At 43.3% G+C, this 19,513-nt stretch overlaps 1 protein-coding gene across 2 annotated transcripts; it reads left to right on the plus strand.

Annotated features, from left to right (window-relative positions):
* The first annotated feature begins 511 nt into the window (after nt 1–511).
* Nucleotides 512–19,195, plus strand: fbxo8 (F-box protein 8). Of its 2 annotated transcripts, XM_058078929.1 has the most exons (8): nt 512–753; nt 1,593–1,695; nt 1,834–1,917; nt 11,925–12,069; nt 12,218–12,344; nt 12,482–12,600; nt 12,796–12,992; nt 14,596–19,195. In XM_058078929.1, exons 2-8 carry the CDS (start codon nt 1,593–1,595, stop codon nt 14,781–14,783), a joined length of 963 nt encoding a protein of 320 aa, XP_057934912.1. In that variant the 5' UTR covers nt 512–753; the 3' UTR covers nt 14,784–19,195. The 2 variants fall into 2 exon arrangements, with proteins under 2 accessions (XP_057934912.1, XP_057934911.1); XM_058078928.1 differs by lacking the exons at nt 512–753; nt 11,925–12,069; nt 12,218–12,344; ... (1 more) ...; nt 12,796–12,992; nt 14,596–19,195 and adding an exon at nt 3,989–8,299 and having other exon boundaries at nt 1,654–1,695.
* Nucleotides 19,196–19,513: the final 318 nt, after the last annotated feature.

Below are 19,513 nucleotides of genomic sequence, written 5' to 3' on the forward strand. Positions count from 1 at the left end.
AGTTCGGCTACTTAAGTATTGCCGAACATTTCGCCTCCCAAATCGCTTCTCATATTTTTTTGTTGTTGATTGAATTGACCAAAATACGTGTAAAATTAATTAGTATTGTAAAACTAGAATTATATCAAGTGTTTATTCATTATATGGCTTTATTTATATGCTGAAATGGCACAGATTGCTACAAAACAGAGAAAACAGTGAACCACCTGAATTAAACAATAAGGTCCAATCTGATTGTGTGTATTATTTGTAAAATTCCAAATATTACAAAATCAAATGGAAATTTAACTGTTTGCTAGCCTGAAAATTGGCATTTAGTAAAACAAACTGACTCAGTTTAGATTTATTTTATTCATATTCCTTCATCTTTCCAGCTTGCTTGTGTGTGTAAAACCTTCACCCCCCCCTTCTGCTTAGTGTCGACACATACGCCACCACACATTTTGGCCAATCACGTACCGCTTTAACAGAAAAGAACGGGAGGAAAGTGACGTCTCGTTTACCTCAAAGAGCCGTTTCTAAGACACGCTTCGCTCGCGATCAACACATACTAATGATAACTGTGTTACGACAGTATGGACGACTCCTCCGGAACCAAAGCAGCAATTACATTGGCTTTAATCGCTGAATATTTCTATTATATTCTGACGTAGCTACATGGAATGACGACAGGGTAAATCTCACTTCAGAGAAACTACATTTGCAGCTGTCATTGTGTACAGGTTGAGCTGTCACGGGAATCTTTCAACTCAGGTAGGTGACTAGTGTTTCATTCAAGCGAAAACTTTAGTAAACACGCCTCACGAGATAAATAAGCTTTAACTAACACTTAGAAGTCAACACACTCTTCGTCAATACAAAAATAGCTTGCAATGCTAAGTCATCAAACTGGTGGTTGGTGGCCAAGAGAAATCCCTTTCGGCCAATAGCGTCACAAATCGGGGGTTCATGTGAACTAAAGCTTGATTCTCATTGGAGGGAGGGCGGGACTACGCGCCAACCTACCTATGGTGGTAGAAGTTCCACCGTTGATGTTGACAAGTCAGGGATTGTTTACGTAACACAGCTGACTGACCTGCCCACTATAAAGTGCCAACATCGAAAATAGCTTTCAGTGAGATTGTTTTATTTATAATTTTTATTTGGCATTGTCATCGTGACACTTTGTTGCTGCTAAATGTCAGACAAAAAAACACAAGAAAAGTTTGATTTATTTTTTATTAATGACAACAATGACAATGACAATGCTTGCTCATTGTATGATGCACACGTTGACACTTTTCATCAATGCAAAGAAATTAATATAAATGTAGTGCATATGAAATGTATTCTGTCCTCATTTGTCCTGGATAGGTGTTTATTGATAATTGTTTTGATCATCACTATGTTACTCTGAATTGTCTTGTTTGTGGGTTTCCATTACTTTAATATCATAATGATTGCCATTGTTTGGAACATTTTATTGGTGTTAAGAATGGCAAACAACATGCAATCTAGTAACATTTCACTGACACAGATGATAAGACTATGTATTAGTGTGCAACATGTAGTGTAACCGACGTTGTTGTGATTTTCATTGTCCTGCCGCACAGATGGGTCAGGCACTGTGGAGGCTCCCACCCAGACAACAGCAGCAGCTTCAAGAAGAACTTGTCGGCCGGCTTTCTAACACGGGGGGAGCAAGGCGAGAGCAAGGTAACCTTGACTGTGGCGTCTCTTTTTTTAATTGCTGCAGTGAGCAGATACGGTTGCACAGACATTTATGTGCACTCATCGGGGGCATGAATGTCATTTATTTTCTTAATCCAAAGAAAAATATTCCCTCTTTCCCAGGGAGGGATGAGCGGCCACTGAGAAGAGTTCCACAGCATTGTTATGGCCCTGACATATACCATTTGCTGAAAACACGCAGAGGAGGTAAGATAAGTGTTTCAGTATTTTTTATTATGTTGCTGATTGCTGTTATGTGCATTTTGGTGTATTTTGGATACATTGCTTTATTTGTTGCTGGATTTATTTATGACGTGCTTACTGTACACTTAGTAACTGGAATATAAATAATTGGAAAGTGTAATTTAACCTAAACACGGGTGTAAAAGTAATCTCAAGCCTTGAAAAAAAATAAAAAGTTTTTTTTTTTTTTGCAGATACTATTGTGTTATTTATTTCCTGCAATGAAAACACTTATCATGGGCATGGATGTCATATGTATTTGTTCTTTATTTAGAGTGGAATAATTCCACAGTGTACATTCTATGTATTCTAAAAACACAAACTGGGTGCACTAGTTTACTTTTATTTTAGATAATTCTCCGATACACAAAATATACATAACACCCCAACTTTAGGAAGGCCATTCCGGAAGATCAATGATTGAGTCATTCCAAAAAAAAAGTTTGGATATTTGTTTGGGTTCATTGTCCTGTTGGAACACCCAAATGTGCCCACATATTCAGTCTAGTTTTCATACCACAGAGAGCGAAATAGCACCGGAACGTGATGTGTCTGACTTTTAAAACTTGGCTAATCCATGTGGATTAAATGGAAATTTTAGTCAGGCCTGAAGCTGTCAATTTTATAGCACGGCCTAACCAAGCCTAACCAAATTCCTGTCATCTGGGGCTCACACCTCCACACCTTCAGACCTTAGCAATTGGTATACATATACATACAAATAACTTCTATTCAAGCTTTGGTGAATTGTTTGAAGTGATGACCTTGGAATGTGTAACTTGTATTCAAAACTGTCAACTTCTCTCCATCATGGACAACCCCACCCACCCACCCACCCACTCAAATCGAACAATAGAAGGGCGGTGTAAATGTTTCACCTCACCTGTCTGTAAAAGATAATCCACCACGTTTAGTGAAAGTGTACGTTTACTTGTATGTACCATATTTCTACAAACTATTTGTAAATATGCAAATATTGTTTCTTGTATTGTTTTCATTCCTTTTATTGATCTTTTTTTATTTTACTGTATTTTATTCATATTACATTGCATCATATTTAAGAGTGTCTTAAATAAACCACTGCTACTAATGTAACCAAGTAATTTCCCTCATGGATCAACAAATCTAAGTCTAAAAGACTTTCCCAGATTGAGTTTGATTGAGTTCTTTCAGGGTATCATCAGGGTCTTAAAAAGTCTCAAATCTGATCGTTTGAATATAAGGCCTTAAAATGTCAGAATCTGTTGTATGGTTTATTCTTTCAGACACTCGTTAACAAGTTACATTAAGGAACAGCGGTTACATTTGCCCAATTCAAAATGAAAGGACACAGAAATGGATGAACATTATTTTTATTTAAAACATATGCAAAAACTTCATATAACATAACTATAAAATAAAACCAAAGTACCTCTGCAGTATGCTGTGCTTCTATCGTGGACCTCCCGATTTCCCTTCATAGCTTTTTGTACTTTTTTACCAGCATTGATGTGAAATTGGTATATTGCATTCCTTATGCTCTTTGGACTTTGCCATTATTTTATGTATTAGCTGTTGTTCCAGTGTGCGTTGCCAAACGGTTCTTTTAAAGAGAAACTCAGCTGCAGTCAATCATGATCACTGACAAGAAGCGTATACAGCTTGGCTATGTTACGTGTCCGTGGAATATACAATTTAGTCCTGTCCCTCAAATCTCAATTCATTATGTAGATAAAAGACCTCACGGAATCGCTTTCTGTCGTTCAAACCTCTCCTCCACCAAGGGCAAGACCAAAGAGCTGTGAAAAGACCTTAAAGACTAGACTGGAATGGATGTTTGGTGATAGTAATTGCAGTAAAATGAGTGTGAATGGTTGTTTGTCTATATGTGCCCTATGATTGGCTGGCCACCAGTCCAAGGTGTACCCCGCCTCTTGCAGGAAGACAGCTGGGATAGGCTCCAACGGCGTAGAAAATGGATGGATGTCTTTTCACAAATGGATGTCTGGATCTTTCACACCTTTTTTTCTTCTCTCTCTGCACACCTGGATTCAAGCTTGATCTTGGGAGGGGACTTCAACTTGGTATTTAATCCAGATTTAGATAGGTCTAGCCCAGCTGGGGGACATCGTGAGTCTCAAGCAACAACAACACTGAAAAAATATATGTCTGATTTTGGTCTTTGTGATGCTTGGCGCTCTTATCACCCTACTCACAGAGAATATACGTATTTCTCACCAGTGCACCACACGTACTCCCGAATTGACTACTTCTTAACAAGTAGCTCAATCTTATCTGACATATCAAATATTCACATACACCCTATCATTATTAGTGATCACGCACCAGTCTCTCTCTTTCTCACTAACCAAACCACAAGTACACCTACTAAATGCTGGAGATTTAATACATCATTGCTTAAAGACCCAGACTTTTTAAACGACTTTGAGAGAGAGTGGACAATGTTTTTAGATTTTAATGACCAACCGGGAACCTCGGCTTGTGTTCTCTGGGAGACAGCAAAAGTAGTAATGCGCGGGAAAATTATCTCCTACTCATCATATAAGAAAAAGAAAGAAAGATTATTGGAATTGGAATTGGAGGAAAAAATTAAACTCCTTGAAACCGCTTATGCAAATTCACAGGATGAGAATACTCTGAATAATCTTAGAAAATTGAAATTAGATTTAAAAGAAATTACTGATAAGAAAATTCAGTTCCAATTACAAAGACTACGTTTGGAGAAGTTTGAACATGCCAATAAATCTGGAAAATTCTTAGCTAACCAACTAAAACTCAATAAAGAAAAAAACTCTATCTCCTCCATTAGAAACTCAGAAGGTAACATCACTCACCTTCCGGAGGAAATTAATTCAGTCTTTAGGGACTTTTATAAAAGACTATACACACCTCAGATTAACCCTTCTGATCCAGACATTGAAACATTTCTAAGTACCATAGAATTACCAAAATTAGAAAAAAATCAGGTGACAACCCTGGACTTACCCATTTCACTAACAGATCTTTATGATGCTCTACAGGAAATGCCAAATAACAAGGCACCAGGACCGGACGGGTTTCCTGCCGAATTTTATAAAACATTCTGGTCACTGCTAGCCCCAGTTTTTTTTAAAATGGTTCAGGAAATAAAAGAAAATGCACGCCTACCCCCATATATGAATTCTGCTACAATCAGTCTTTTGCTAAAATCAGAAAAGGACCCAACATTACCTTCCAGTTATCGTCCAATTTCACTTATTAATGCGGATCTTAAAATAATATGCAAAGTATTAGCTAGAAGACTGGAAAAAGTTACCCCTCATATAATACATCCCGATCAATCAGGATTTATCAAGGGGAGACACTCAGTTAGCAATGTACGCCGCTTAACCAATCTGATTGATCACTCTATCATCCATAATTTGGAAACCACAATCGTCTCACTAGACGCTGAAAAGGCATTCGACAGAGTTAACTGGAAATTTCTCTTTGCAACCCTACAGAAATTTGGCTTTGGCGAGTCATTTAGAACGTGGATCCAAATATTATATAGCATCCCAAAGGCCTCCGTTCGAACCAATAATCTGATCTCTCCAGAATTCACTTTACAAAGAGGTACTAGGCAAGGTTGTCCACTCTCCCCCTCATTGTTTGCTATCTTTATTGAACCTCTTGCAGCTGCTATTCGACAACATGGAAATATTAAAGGGATCCAGACAACAAATGTTCATCATAAGATAAGCCTTTATGCTGATGATGTGTTACTCTTCCTAAAAAACTCACACTTCTCACTTCACCAAGCTATCACACTCATCAATAACTTTAGCACCTTCTCGGACTACTCTATTAACTGGTCTAAATCCATAGTATTGCCCATTAATTTCGTTTTCCAGAGCACCCCCTCTATACCACTGCGTTCAGGGAATATCAGGTATTTGGGCATCAACATTTCCTCCAATCTGTCAGACCTGATCAGCTTGAATTATACCCCACTGTTGAAATCGATTGAGGATGATCTTGAACGTTGGAGAACTTTGCCGATCTCTCTTATGGGCAGAGTGTCCACTGTGAAAATGATGATATTACCAAGGATCAATTATCTGTTCTCTATGATCCCAACCAAACCATCTATAACTTGGTTTAAGTCATTAGACTCATATATAAATAAATTTCTTTGGAAAAATAAGCCAGCACGAATAAGCCTAAAAACATTACAAAAATCTAAAGAATGTGGGGGCTTAGAACTGCCAAATTTCTCCAATTACTTCCTGGCAAATAGGCTACAGTATATCTTAAAATGGATAAAACCTAACCCCTTGGATCAGTTATGGCTAGACATTGAACAATCATTTAGCCAAGAAATCCCCATCTTTAACTTACCTTTCATAAGTCAAATCCTTAGGAAACACAATTGTTTTAAAAGCATAAATATTAAAACCACTCTGACAGCTTGGTGGGAATTTTTAAAAATAACCAGGTCCTCGCTCAATCCTTGCCAGTACACTCCGATCTGGAATAACCCTGATATATTGCTTAAAAAAAAACCCTTGGATTTTACAACATGGCATGACAAAGGAATAAGTTGCTTGGAAAATATCATAAGGGGGGGAAAGTTTGTGTCATTCACTTACCTTGTTACACAGTATGGGTTAAGCCAGAATACATTTCTTGAATACTCACAAATTAAATCCATAATTAGAGCTAGGTTTCGTAACATATCTTGGGAAAGCTATCCCACCATTGACCAATTCTTAAACATATCCGCTCCCCAAACATTATCCAAGTTGTACATTCTTTTGTCAAAGTGTGACAACACCGTTGGGGTCCCAGTCTCCAAATGGAACCTAGATTTATCTACAAGCTGTGACCCTGAGTTCTGGAAGCAAATATGCCTTAATTCGTTCCGTTTAATAAAAAATCCCAACCTACAGTTGGTTCAGTTCAAAACCATTCATAGAGTACACTACACAGGGCAGAGAATGTTTAAAATGGGTCTAACCGACTCCAACATCTGTGTATACTGCCCAGATCATGTAGTTGATGATTATTTACACTCCATGTGGGCATGTGCCCCCATTAGTAATTTCTGGCAAGCAGTGTGCGAGGACCTTTCTTTGGCACTTGGGACCTCTATTCCTTCCTCACCTGTATTATGCTTGTTGGGTGATCTTTCTACAGTCAACGTAGAAACAAATCACACACAACTCCTCATCACAGCGTTAAGCATTGCCAAGAAAACCATTCTTATCAATTGGAAATCCAAAAAAAAACTGAACATAGCCTCTTACAAAAATCTTCTGTTAGATCATATAGCAATTGAGAGAATGTCTGCTGAATCCAAAGAACAACTGTCAGAATTTCAATCTATATGGGCTCCAATAATTAATCTCTTAAATTAATCTCTTTTTGTAATTCTCGAAGGGCTGAGTGTGCCTGTCTCTGCCCCTGGCGGTCTCGTTCCTCTGGCTTGGGGCATGGTCTTGGTCGCCGGGTTGCCCTGGCGTCTGGGGGGTGAGCAGGTGGGTGCCGTGGATCTCTGTCCCTTCCTGCTGGGCTGACCCCCTGGAGGTTCAGGTGGGGGTTGGTGGGGGGCTGTCCGGATCTGGGGATGGGGCGTGGGTGGGGTGGTGGTGGTCGTCCCGGGGGTGGTGCAGGCCGTCCCTCGGGGTGGTGGGTAGACGGGGAGCCGCATCCTGTGGGTGGTGGGCGCCTGCTGCTGCTGGGGGGGGCCTGTGTGCGTCCGGTGGCGCTGGTTCCTCCGCGGCCTCCCTCGCCCCTGGGGGTGGGCCGGGTTTGCCCTGGGTGCTCTGGCCTGGCTACTGTGTGGGACCGTGGGGTGTGGGCATGGGAGGCTTTGGCCCTGCCCTTGGTGTGGGCACGGGTGGTTATACCCCGCTGCCCTTGCAGAGCCTTCCCTCTTAGGTATGTACATGGCTATATATGTGTGTGTGTAGGTATGCATGTATATATTTATTATTATCATATCTAAAATAGTTAAAAGATCTAAATTATTAGAAAATATATTTTATATAAATTATTATATATTAAGTATCAATAGTAGTATCATTATTATACATACATAACTATCAATAAATATTATTATTATTACTATTATTGTTATTACTATTATTGTTATTATTATTATTATTATTATTACTACTATTATTATTATGGTTACTATTATTATTATTATTATCAATTACTTTACTTTATTTTTATTTATTTATTTATTATTATATATATTTTTTTTATTATTTTTATTCTCAATTTTAATTTTTGTGTATGGTAGGTGTATGGCCCCGGGTGGGGCGCCTGGTAAGCTCATACGGGAGGGGGGGTCTCGTTTGTGCAGCTTGGGCTCTGGGTGGGGAGGTGCGGTGCTGGGGTGGGGCATTACCTGCTTCCCTCCCTTCGGTGGAGGGATGGCTGGGTTGTGGTGGATGTGGGGCGGGCGGGTGGGGGGCTGGCTGTGGGTGCGTGGGTAGCGGGGCGGATAGCGGTGGGGGTGGTGCTCTGCGCGGCGTGGGCCGGGATTAGCGGGGGGCTTGCTTGGGGGGCGGGGTGGTGGGCTCTGGGTCGTGGGGGGGCCTCGACCAAGGGTTGGGGGGTGGGGCTGGCCGGTGGCTCACGGGCGGCCCCTGCTATTTGCCGGTGTCTGGTTGGCCCCTTCTGTCTCCGGTCTGGTGGCGGTCTTCCCGCCTCCGGGGTGTCCTACTTGGCGGGTCCGTGGGTGGATGGGAGATATGGTGGAGACGGGTCGGCGCTGTGGTGGAGGGTGGGACTGGGGGGGGCATTCACTTTTTGCGGCTGTTGGGGTATCGTCTGCCTGGTGGGCTCTGCTGCCTGGTGTGTGTGTCTCTGTCCCGCCCTGGCACTCTTGGCTCACGAGCCCGGGGGGTGGGGTTGGGCTCTTCCCCATGCGGGTCCCGGTTCTCCTGCGGTCTCTGTGGTGTCACTCCCTGGGCTGCCATGGTGACGGATGTGTTGCCGGGGCGCGGTTCCTGCTGTTCTGGTGGTTGTAGGAGCAGCCTCGGGGCGTGTGGTTTGTCCGCGGCTCCTGGTGGTCCGGGGGTGGCATAGCTGGCTCAATCTCTGGTGGGGCCCTCCGGGGGGGAGCTGGCAGGCCGGACTGGCCGCCACGATGGGCTGGGTGGGGCCCGTGGTTGGTCCTGTGGCCCAGGGCTTGCTCCGGGCGGCTGGCTTGCCCGGCTCGGTTGGCCGGTAGTGCGGGGTGGGCGTGTGTGGGGCCCCGATCCTCCCTGCTGCACTGCACCACCTCACATACATGTAGGACTTTGGGGGGTGGCCTGCAACTGGTTTTGCCGGGGGCGAAGGGTTTCCTTGCGGATGCCCTTTTGTCCTCGGCATTCCTCTGGCTGGTCACCCTTCAATTTTAACCGCACCTTAGACACTCAGTTCTGGGGGGGGTCTGGGCAGGCAGGGGACCCACCATTGCTCAGCTTCCTTCCACACACACACACACACACACATACACATACACCACACACATAGGTCAGCCCTATGGGACAGGCCTATTTTTAATTGCACTATCTACACAATACCATCTTCACACACACAGGTGTAGCGGGCTGGACCGGAGAGCCTACTGCCTACCCCCGCGATTGGCCCGCTGGCTGCTGGGGCTTGGCGGCTCGCTCGGGGTGCCCTGGGCTGCAGGATATTTTGGTCTGGTCTGCCTGGCCTTCCTGGGGGTCCCGCTGGAACCAGCTGACGCCGGGGCTTGCCCTGGTGTCATGGTTGGCGCTACCTCCCTGGATCTGTCCTGGGTCGCGGGCGCCAACGTGCCCTTGGGGGGGCGTTCACCGGCCTCCAGGCAGTGGGGTCCGCGCTGCTGGTGGCCTGAAGTCTACGGTGGTGGCTTGGGGTTGTTGCGCTGTGGTGGCTGCTGCGGGGACCGGGCTGTGTGTTGGGAGGGGACCTGATCCTGCTCGTGGGTACGGGGGCCGGGGTGGCGTGTGGGGATGGGGAGCATGCTCCTCGGGGTGGGGCCTGCTGGGGGGGCGGTACTCTTTCGGGCGTTTGGGTGTCTGCTGCCACTGGTCCTATGCTCTGCCGCATCGCTGTCCCTGTCTTTGCCCATCCCCAGTCTTGCCTTAGGGCTCGTCGGGGATGGTTCTCCGGTACGTGGGCGGAGCGCTGCTGGTTCTGGGGGTGGGGGGGGGGCTGGCCCTCCCGGTGGATGGTGGGGTCCTTCGGGGGCCTTGCGCTGGTCTTAACTCCTCGGCTCTGGTGCGTGGCCTCCCCGTGACTTGGAGCTATGGCTCTCCCTCACGGGGGTGAGCTGCCCGGTGGATGTCGGCCGGCGCAGTGGAGCGCCTCACCACTCGCCTGCTCGCCCCCTCCGCTTGCTCATGTGCGGGCCTCCTCCCCTCGCCCGCTCCTTGGCTGCCACACTGCAGTAGCCCTGATGCCGTGGTCGAGGGGAGTCTGGGGGTGCTATGCCTTGGCGGTCCGTACCTCCCTGGGCTCGGGGCCTGGTTGTGGGTCTGGGACCCCTGGGTCCCCCACCCTGTGATGCCCCGGACGCCCCACCCGGGGACGTCCACAGCATGTGTGTGTACTGAGTGGATGGGGTGTGCATGTGTCTGAGTTTATTTTATGTATTTATTGTTTTAAATACTTAGATAATTAATGATTAGTTTTATTATAATTATATATATATGTATATATATATGTATATGTGTGGATGTGTATGTGGGTATATGGCCATGTAGATATACGGGGGGGGGGCTCTGCGGGGGTCTGGCGTAGGGTGTTCCATCTCAACCGCCCGGTCCTCCATGGGGCAGTGTGCCCGGGCCTCTTCTGTCCTGGCCGGGGCGGTCCTATGTCGGTGGTCGGGCCTGGGGTTACCTGGGTCGGGCCGGGTTCTGCTTCCTGGGGGTGTGTGGGGGGTGGGAGGCGGTGCCTCCGGACGTGGACGGGCTCCCTTCCGGCCGGCAGGGGCGCCCCTGTGCCCACGGGTGTGTGGCCTTCGATGCCCTTCTGCCCTAGTAGGGTATGGTCTCCCGCTGGTCTCGGGGGTGCGGCTCTCCTCCGGCCTGCTGGCGCCCTGTTGCCGGTTGGGATTGCTCCTCCATGGCCTCTTGCTGGTCTCTTCGGGGAGTTGCTTCGGGGGCGGGTCTTGGGGAGTCGGCCCTGGCTTTGCCCACACCCACGGGGCCGGAGGATCTCTGGCGGTGGGGGCTTGACCTGGCTGCGCGGGGCGGGGTTTGCTGGGTGGTAGAAGGCAGTCTCTCTCCTTTTGTCATTCTCAGTGACAATTACACATTCACACACTCGCATTCACATACACAACACACCTCCATATGGGCACTCACAGCACATGGGTGCTTCTCTATACAATCTACTCTCTTATCCCTGATGTTTATATAGTATTGGTATGCTATTATTACAGTAATAATGATGTCAAGCAATGAGATTTTAATTACTGTAACTGTATGGTTGCAATTGTGTTTACTATCATGGGTCATGTCCTCATTGTTACTATTGCTATTGGTAAGTTGGACTGTTTCATTCCACTGATATCATCTCCAGTGTGACCCTTAGCCATCATTGACATTTAACTGTTCTGTTTGTCACTGTTGTTGTTTTGGGAATTCTTGTTGCTGTTTTTGTCTCTCCCTCTACTGCCCCCCCCCCCCCGACCCCACCTTTCTCTTCTCTCTTCTTCTTTTCTGTTCTTCTTCTTGCTCCGGTCCGGTCGTCCCAAATGGCATAACAAAGACATCAAATAACGGCAAATAAAATTTCATGGTACAGGGAAGTTGTAGCCAACACCTTTCCTGACACAGAGCAAATCTGTCTAGCATGTAAGGGCATTTAGATCAACAATACTATCTGCCCCAATGGCTGGACGGGACAAAAAAAAAAAAAAAAAAAAAAGAAAATGGATGGATGGATGTATGACAGAAAAACCTACGTTTGATCACGACTGTGTATCTCACCTTTGTCGTTTTTTGTTCTTCCAGGTAAAGAGCAACATGGTTTTATAGATTTGGAGATGCTCCCACCAGAGTTAGGCATAACCATACTGTCATACCTGAATGCCACTGATCTGTGTCTGGCCGGGTGCGTGTGGCAGGACCTGGGAAATGATGAATACCTCTGGCAGGGGTAAGGAGATTTAGGTCTGGTTTTTGTCCCCCTCTTTGTGTGACTACACAGCTATGGCATTTTGCCACATGTTTGCAGTAAATGTCGTTTTTTTTTTTTCCCCCCCTAAACGAGTCTTGTTGATAACCCTCGCGTGTGGATCTCCCAGGCTCTGTAAGTCCACATGGGGTCACTGCTCCATCTACAACAGAAGGCTGCCTGCTGGTTTCTCATATAGAAGACTATATCTACAGCTAGATGAAGGCAGCCTCACATTCAACGCAAACCCGCAGGAGGTAACACATGCCAAACATCAAAGATGGCTCGTCCTCCCGTCCCCCCAGCCTATGCTCCTGGGTCTTGGATGTTCTGATGCACGGAGGCCCCCGTAAGGCTGCATGATGTACGATCTGTCTGTGTCCCTTCCGTATAGGGTATCGGTTATTTCATGTCCAAGGGCATACTCGTGGATCACCCCACGGAGCTGGCCAAGTTCATCTTCTACACCCGACGGCTAAACTGGAAGATGCTGAGGATTTACCTGGATGAGAGGTTGGCGTACACACGCATGCTTGGAAACTCTCCAGCACGTCAACACTTGCTTAATTAATTTGAAAGTAAAAAAATGTTAAATTATTGATGTCGTTTGAGTTATCTATTGACATGGTAACGAATCTACAAGCATTACTGTCAGTGTAAAAATGGCAAACTATGACACGGACATTGCGTCTTCTTGTGTGTGCGCAGGCGGGATGTTTTGGATGAGCTGGTGACCCTCCATAACTTCAGCAATCAGTTCTTACCAAATGCTCTGAGGGATTTCTTCAGACACATTCACGCGCCGGAGGAGAGAGGAGAGTATCTGGAAACGCTCATCACCAAATTTAGCCACCGGTTTTGTACCTGCAACCCTGGGCTCGTGCGTGAGCTGGGTCTCAGCCCCGGTTAGTGATCGGACACCACCACACAGCACGGGAATCAAATGCCATTACATAAAAATAATTGAAATAATATTTTATATTAGTTGTAATACAGATTTCTTTTCCTACCCATAATATGTATTTAATGTTGGCTCAGTATATGGCAGGAGGCGGCTGTCAGGTTTTCAACTTTGCTAAATGGTCAACACAATTTGAATGAAGCTGTAAAAATGTATCAATAACTAATGAATTTTCCCATGTCAGAAAATAAAATCAAAATTGTTCATAGTGGAGGTCAGTTGTAAGGAATATGCTAGCGCTGGATTACATTTACAGCACTGAGTTTTCTAATCTTTTTTTAAGTTAAGTTTCATACAGCGCTTGAAGCAAAAAATATAATTAGCGTTATTTATGAATTTTAATTGTAAAGAAAAAAAAATAGTCGTGTATTTTGTGATTGTATTGTTGTAACTAACTGAAATTGTATCTGTAATTTTAACTGACATAAAATACAAATTTACATGATGATACAGTTATAAGTATATGGTTTTACATAAAAAAACGAAAAAATAGTAACATACATTATAATTAAAAAAATTTTAAATAAAAAAAAAACCCTGAATTATATGTATGATATTTATATATACAGTATTTAACATATAAACATAAAAATGTGTCTGCAGGCTGTTCCAATCTAGAAGATATTAGTTATTTATTACTGTGTTTGAGTTTTCTCCGGGTACTCCGGTTTCCTCCCACATTCCAAAAACATGCTAGGTTAATAGCGACTCCAAATTGTCCGTAGGTATGAATGTGAGTGTGAATGGTTGTTTGTCTATATGTGCCCTGATCCGACGTAGTACAGCGAATACAGCTGGAGGGGCCCTGCAGAGGCGGGCAAACCTGTTTTTCATTCACATTTTCAGTTAATTAAAAAAAATATTCAGAAAATATTTCTGAATGGAATATTTTCTTAGTTATAGAATAGATCGTAGAATGTGTGTTTACCTTCTAAATGTGTTTTAGAAAGTCAAATGGGATAGGCTCCAGCCTACCCCTGTGACCCAAGTAAGGATAAGCAGCATATATAATTGATAGATGGTTATTATGTGTGGTGAAAAAAAGACTAGTTTATTATGTACCAAACAAATAACAACTAAATATTACGTTTTGTTATGTGCCAAATTATTGCGTTTTTCAGTATGCTTGGAAACCTTTGAACATTTTTCTTTATTTGTAACTGTATTTCAACATATGGACGTGAGATACTGGCAAAAATTCAACAGGTACCAAAAATGAGATATCATTAGCAACAAATCCGTAGATCCCGAAGTGAAGTATCTTCCTCGCCAGCCCATACTGAAGCCATCTGCGATACTTACTTGCGTGATTAGCGGACTTAGTGTAATGGCTTGTAAACCACGGATGAACGCTCGCTGCCTCTGAGCGCAACGTTTTCATGTCATTTGGACCCCAGATGCAGACACAAATGCAGCACAAACGCACGCCGGGAGACCCCCCCGAATGTTTCCTGTACCTGACTTTAGTACATATTTCAACACATTGAATGGCTTCTGAGGCGTTATCCCCGCACGCTGTGATCACATGTCTCGCTTTGTGTTTGCAGACGCCGTGTACGTGCTGTGCTACAGTCTGATCCTGCTGTCCATCGATCTAACCAGTCCTCACGTCAAAAACAAAATGTCAAAGAGGGAGTTCATCAGGAACACTCGCAGAGCGGCGCATAACGTCTCGGATGATTTTGTGGGTCATCTTTACGACAACATATACCTGATCGGACACGTGGCGGCGTAGCTCCATGAACCCCCCCCCCCCCCCCCCGCCGCAATGCGACTCTGAAATGTTATGGAAAATTGTGAAGAAAAAAACCTTTTGAGAAGCATAACAACAACGGACTTTGTAGATGATTTAGCACGGCAACGTGGGAGAGACTACGCTACCGAATGTTTTTAGATTGATTTTTAAAATATGTACACATACGAAGGCAGCGGAGGATGCTTTAAATTGAAACTATAAAGACGAGCTCTGGTACTGCACTGACGCCTAGTACTACTAAAGCCGCGGAAGGACGAGTCCACAGACTGTCAGACACGGGGGACGGTCTTTCCTTTTCAATGCTGACTGCTTCCTAAAAGGACGATTGAGAATATAACTCACTAATATGACTTAGTACAAGCGGGTATGATGGGATCAGTTGTCCTTAGGTTGGTACTGGAATGATGACATCACAGTATATACAGTAGGGAAAGTATTTGATCCCTGCAGATTTTGTAGGGTACATTTTTATGGTAGGTTTATTATAATAAAGCGACAGAATGTAAAAAAAAACAACTTTATTACATTATAAATGAATATGAATTTGATTGGCGGCACGGCGGTCTGGTGGTTAGTGCGCAGACCTCACAGCTAGGAGACCAGGGTTCGGTCCCCGCCCTCGGCCATCTCTGTGTGGAGTTTGCATGTTCTCCCCGTGCATGCGTGGGTTTTCTCCGGGTACTCCGGTTTCCTCCCACATTCCAAAAACATGCTAGGTTAATTAGCGACTCCAAATTGTCCATAGGTATGAATGTGAGTGTGAATGGTTGTTTGTCTATATGTGCCCTGTGATTGGCTGGCGACCAGTCCAGGGTGTACCCCGCCTCTCGCCCGAAGACAGCTGGGATAGGCTCCAGCACCCCCCGCGACCCTCGTGAGGAAAAAGCGGTAGAAAATGAATGAATGAATGAATGAATGAATTTGATTGACGGGACTAAGTATTTGATCCCGTATCAACCAGCAAGCATTCTGACACATGACATTATATGGTATGTCCATGAAGTACATAATTAGTACTGTCCCGTTTGGAAAGTACCCCTAATGTCAACTCATTATGCGGATAAAGGACACCTTTTCCATTCAAAGAGGAAAAAAAAAGACCTCAGTGACATGATCATCCACCTGCACACGCCTGGAACGGAGTACAAGAACATCAGCCAGAAGCTTGTTGAGAAGATCTGAATGACTCAGACAAGACTTGGGAGAATGTGTTGTGGTTACGTGAGACCAAAGTTGACCCCTTTGGCATCAAGTGGACTGGAGGCAGCAAAATGGTGAATATGAGCCCCGCAACGCCGTGAAACATTCTGCTTCGGAGATGTTTCCTCAGCCAAAATCCCTCCTGGGATGCGTGCAAGCCAAACAACCACAACAAACATCTGACCTCTCTTCTTCCAAGTTCTCGTTGATGTTTATTTCATGTTTTGGACCGTGCACGATCCCTTAAGAAATCAACACTTCTACTCTGTTGGAATTCATGTTCCGCCTCCATGAACCACAGCTTGGCAGCACTCGTGCCTCTACCACCGTCATGTTTGATTGTAGGCAAGACACGGAAGAGAAATGATGGATTTGCACTCAACTATTCTGCCATACAAGCTGTACACTGACTAAGTGTTCACTTTGTACTCACTAGTACGCGCGAGTACACGTTTTGAAGAAATTTGAACTTGGGTGAGTTCCACAACGTAGCCTTTTAGTCGCTGCACTGACAAATTTAGATAATAGGCTGCACGTTGTCCTAGTGGTGAGCATGTTGGCCTCAACGTCGGGACATCGGGGGTTCAGATAGCAGTGTGTGTGGGGGGGGTTCTCCTACATCCGTATGGTTATCTGTATAGTTGCATATACAGGCTCATTTTGGGTTCTAGATGGGAGTTTTACCTTGACGTGTTGCGACTGTCACTCGCAGGCTTCCTCAGAAATGTCACCCGCTGTTGCTGGTCAGGTGATAATTGAAACCCGTCAAGGTAAATTCCATGTAATGTAATTTAAAAATAATGTCTGATTCTAAAATCCAGTCCAGGGTTTACCTCAGCTCACTTTTATGAATATGTATAGAAAATGAATGTATAGATGGGATTTTGTTCATTACTACAACAACCTACAGAGGGAAAATCGGGAACAAGCTATTAATATAGTATATATTGAAGCACTGAATACAAGGAAAGCATAGATTCATAATGGACAAAGTGTAATAATACACGTTGACAGATGTAAAGCTACTTGATCATGAAGGCTTTTATTACTTCCAACCGTTGGATGACAGTTGTATGAGGCTCTGGTCCATAATATACATCATAAAATAACCCTGAATTCAGCCTCTGAATTAATTTTTAAAATAGCAATTTCTGTAATCCGGTTCCATGACAGACTTTGCACCTTGAATGTTAACTAACACCTTTGTTAGGGCAACACTACATTGGAAAGTATTTTATTTCTATACATAACAAATATATATATTGATCGTTTCAAGCCCAGATATGGTTTGGAAGACCCTTCATAAGAATTAGGACTTTTTAATAGCAAATTAATGTAGATCGGGAGTGTCCAAACCTTTTCCAGAGAGGGTCACATACTGAACAATTTAAAGATGCCGGGTGCCATTTTGATATTTGTTGTAGTTATATTTCATGGAAAAAAAAAACAGGTATCATTTTATGTAGTTTATTTTTCTCATTACTGTTGTGTGTGGGGTTTTTATTTGGTTATTGCATATTTAGAATATACCAAGGGCCAATTAAAAAAAAAAATTGGACACCCGTGACATTTAACATGAGGCAACCAGTGAATTATTAATGAATGTTTTATTGACACTAAAGATTGATTTTTGAAATGACCATTTCTTCATTGTCTACCTTCATCATTTGCTTGTAAATTCATTCATTTTGTCACTTTGTCACACGGATGAAGGATAGCGTAGTTTCCTTGGTGTTTTGAATGCTTTGTAAGTGGATTTCATCACCGATGCTTAACGTATTAAAAGTTTGCTACCATGTTTGGCCGAGACATGTAGCTATGAAGAAACTGTGGTGGAAAGAACTTGTTGATTTTTTAAACTAGAAAAATGCATGCACTGTGAATGGACCAGCAGATAAGTTGCAAATGGCCCTGAGGCCAGATTTTGGACACCCCTGACGTAGTCGAGAATACAAACCAATACAACACTTGGCTGCTTCTTTTCAATTCTAAAGATATAAAAACAGAAACAAGAGGCAGCTAAGAATGATCTAATAAAAAGGCCAACAACGCTCCAGTTCCATAATGTGACCTGCATATTAATATTAACCAAGCTACAATGACATTATTATTATTATTATTATTATTACACTGAAGAACTACGTTAGTGGCATAGTGACACCTTGCCACATCACACCGGCTAGCTGAAGATAATGAGTTGACGCTAGGCGTGGTTACTAAAACTATTGTCATTTTGTGTAGCATATTGTAAAATGTTACCAAACCATAAACTTTGTTGGAGGTGTTTTAATAGCAGGCCACTTTTTAACTGTTTTTATAGCTTTAGAAGAGAAAAAGACACAAATGTTCATGTCTCACAAAAGGATGATGGGCTAAATTCCACAAAAAGTGCAGTTTTCCTTTAAATATATAAAGAAAAAGTACAAGTAAAAAGTAAAAGTGTTCAAGAAGAGTCAATATAAATACAATATAAATATAAATATATCAATATAATATACAAAATATGGACAATATCGGCAAAAAAGCCAATATCGGACATTTCTATAAAATACTATACAGTCCTTTGACTTATCCTCGTTTAACTCACAACATAACGAGTTAAACGTGAAAGTTAAAATTATTAAACTAAATTATTTACAAAAAGACTGATGTCATATACACTGTAAAAAATGAAACAAAAGCACAATCTATAAAAAAAAGTAAAATAAATTAATAAAAAAATAAAAATTAATAAAATAAATAAAACTTAAATTATATTGGGAAAGCAGGAAGTGAACAAATGTAAGAGTTAGTGATTACCAGATGGAGGGTTAGGATTTAATAAGCTTTGCTTCTTCCTACTCCTTTGGACATGTAATCTAATTGTAATCTGATGCATGTTCAAATGAAATAAAACCATTACCATTACCATTACCATTACCATTACCATTACCATTACCATATTTATAAAATAGAAAAGCATTGTGAACTGCAGCATTGTCGTGTTGAAAATAACAATCTTTACCGCACAGATGGGGGCTTTCAGTCATGAGGGATGTCCCCTGCAACCTCTCCACATAACCTTCTGCCGTTTGACGCCCCTGCACAACCTGAAGCTCCATTGTTGCAAGGGAAACGCACCCCAAATCTGTGCCTTGTGGGATCTCCTTGTCATGCCAGTAACCTTGGAAGCCATCAGGACCGTCAAGCTTTTTTTTTTTTTTTTCACAGAATAAAACTTTCTTTGACCTTTCCTTTCTTCTCCTTCTCAAATTTCAAACAGACTTTAAGGAGAAAAAGATTTGGATGAGTATTTGACTATTTTTGAGTCCTTACTTTCCCAATCAATAAAGCTGAATGGTCCTGTCTTGTATGACCGCGCCTACATGCGTGTTTGTGTGTGTGTGGTTTAGATCAAGCAGCCAAAAAGTAAATCCTCTCCAGACACAATATGACCTCTGAACCCTGACCTCTAGGAGTGAGTGTGTGTGTGTTAGAGAGCCAAGGAGAGAGAGCTGCGTGTTTAAGGT

This window comes from Doryrhamphus excisus, chromosome 1, assembly GCF_030265055.1.
Source record: "Doryrhamphus excisus isolate RoL2022-K1 chromosome 1, RoL_Dexc_1.0, whole genome shotgun sequence".
NCBI lineage: Eukaryota > Metazoa > Chordata > Actinopteri > Syngnathiformes > Syngnathidae > Doryrhamphus > Doryrhamphus excisus.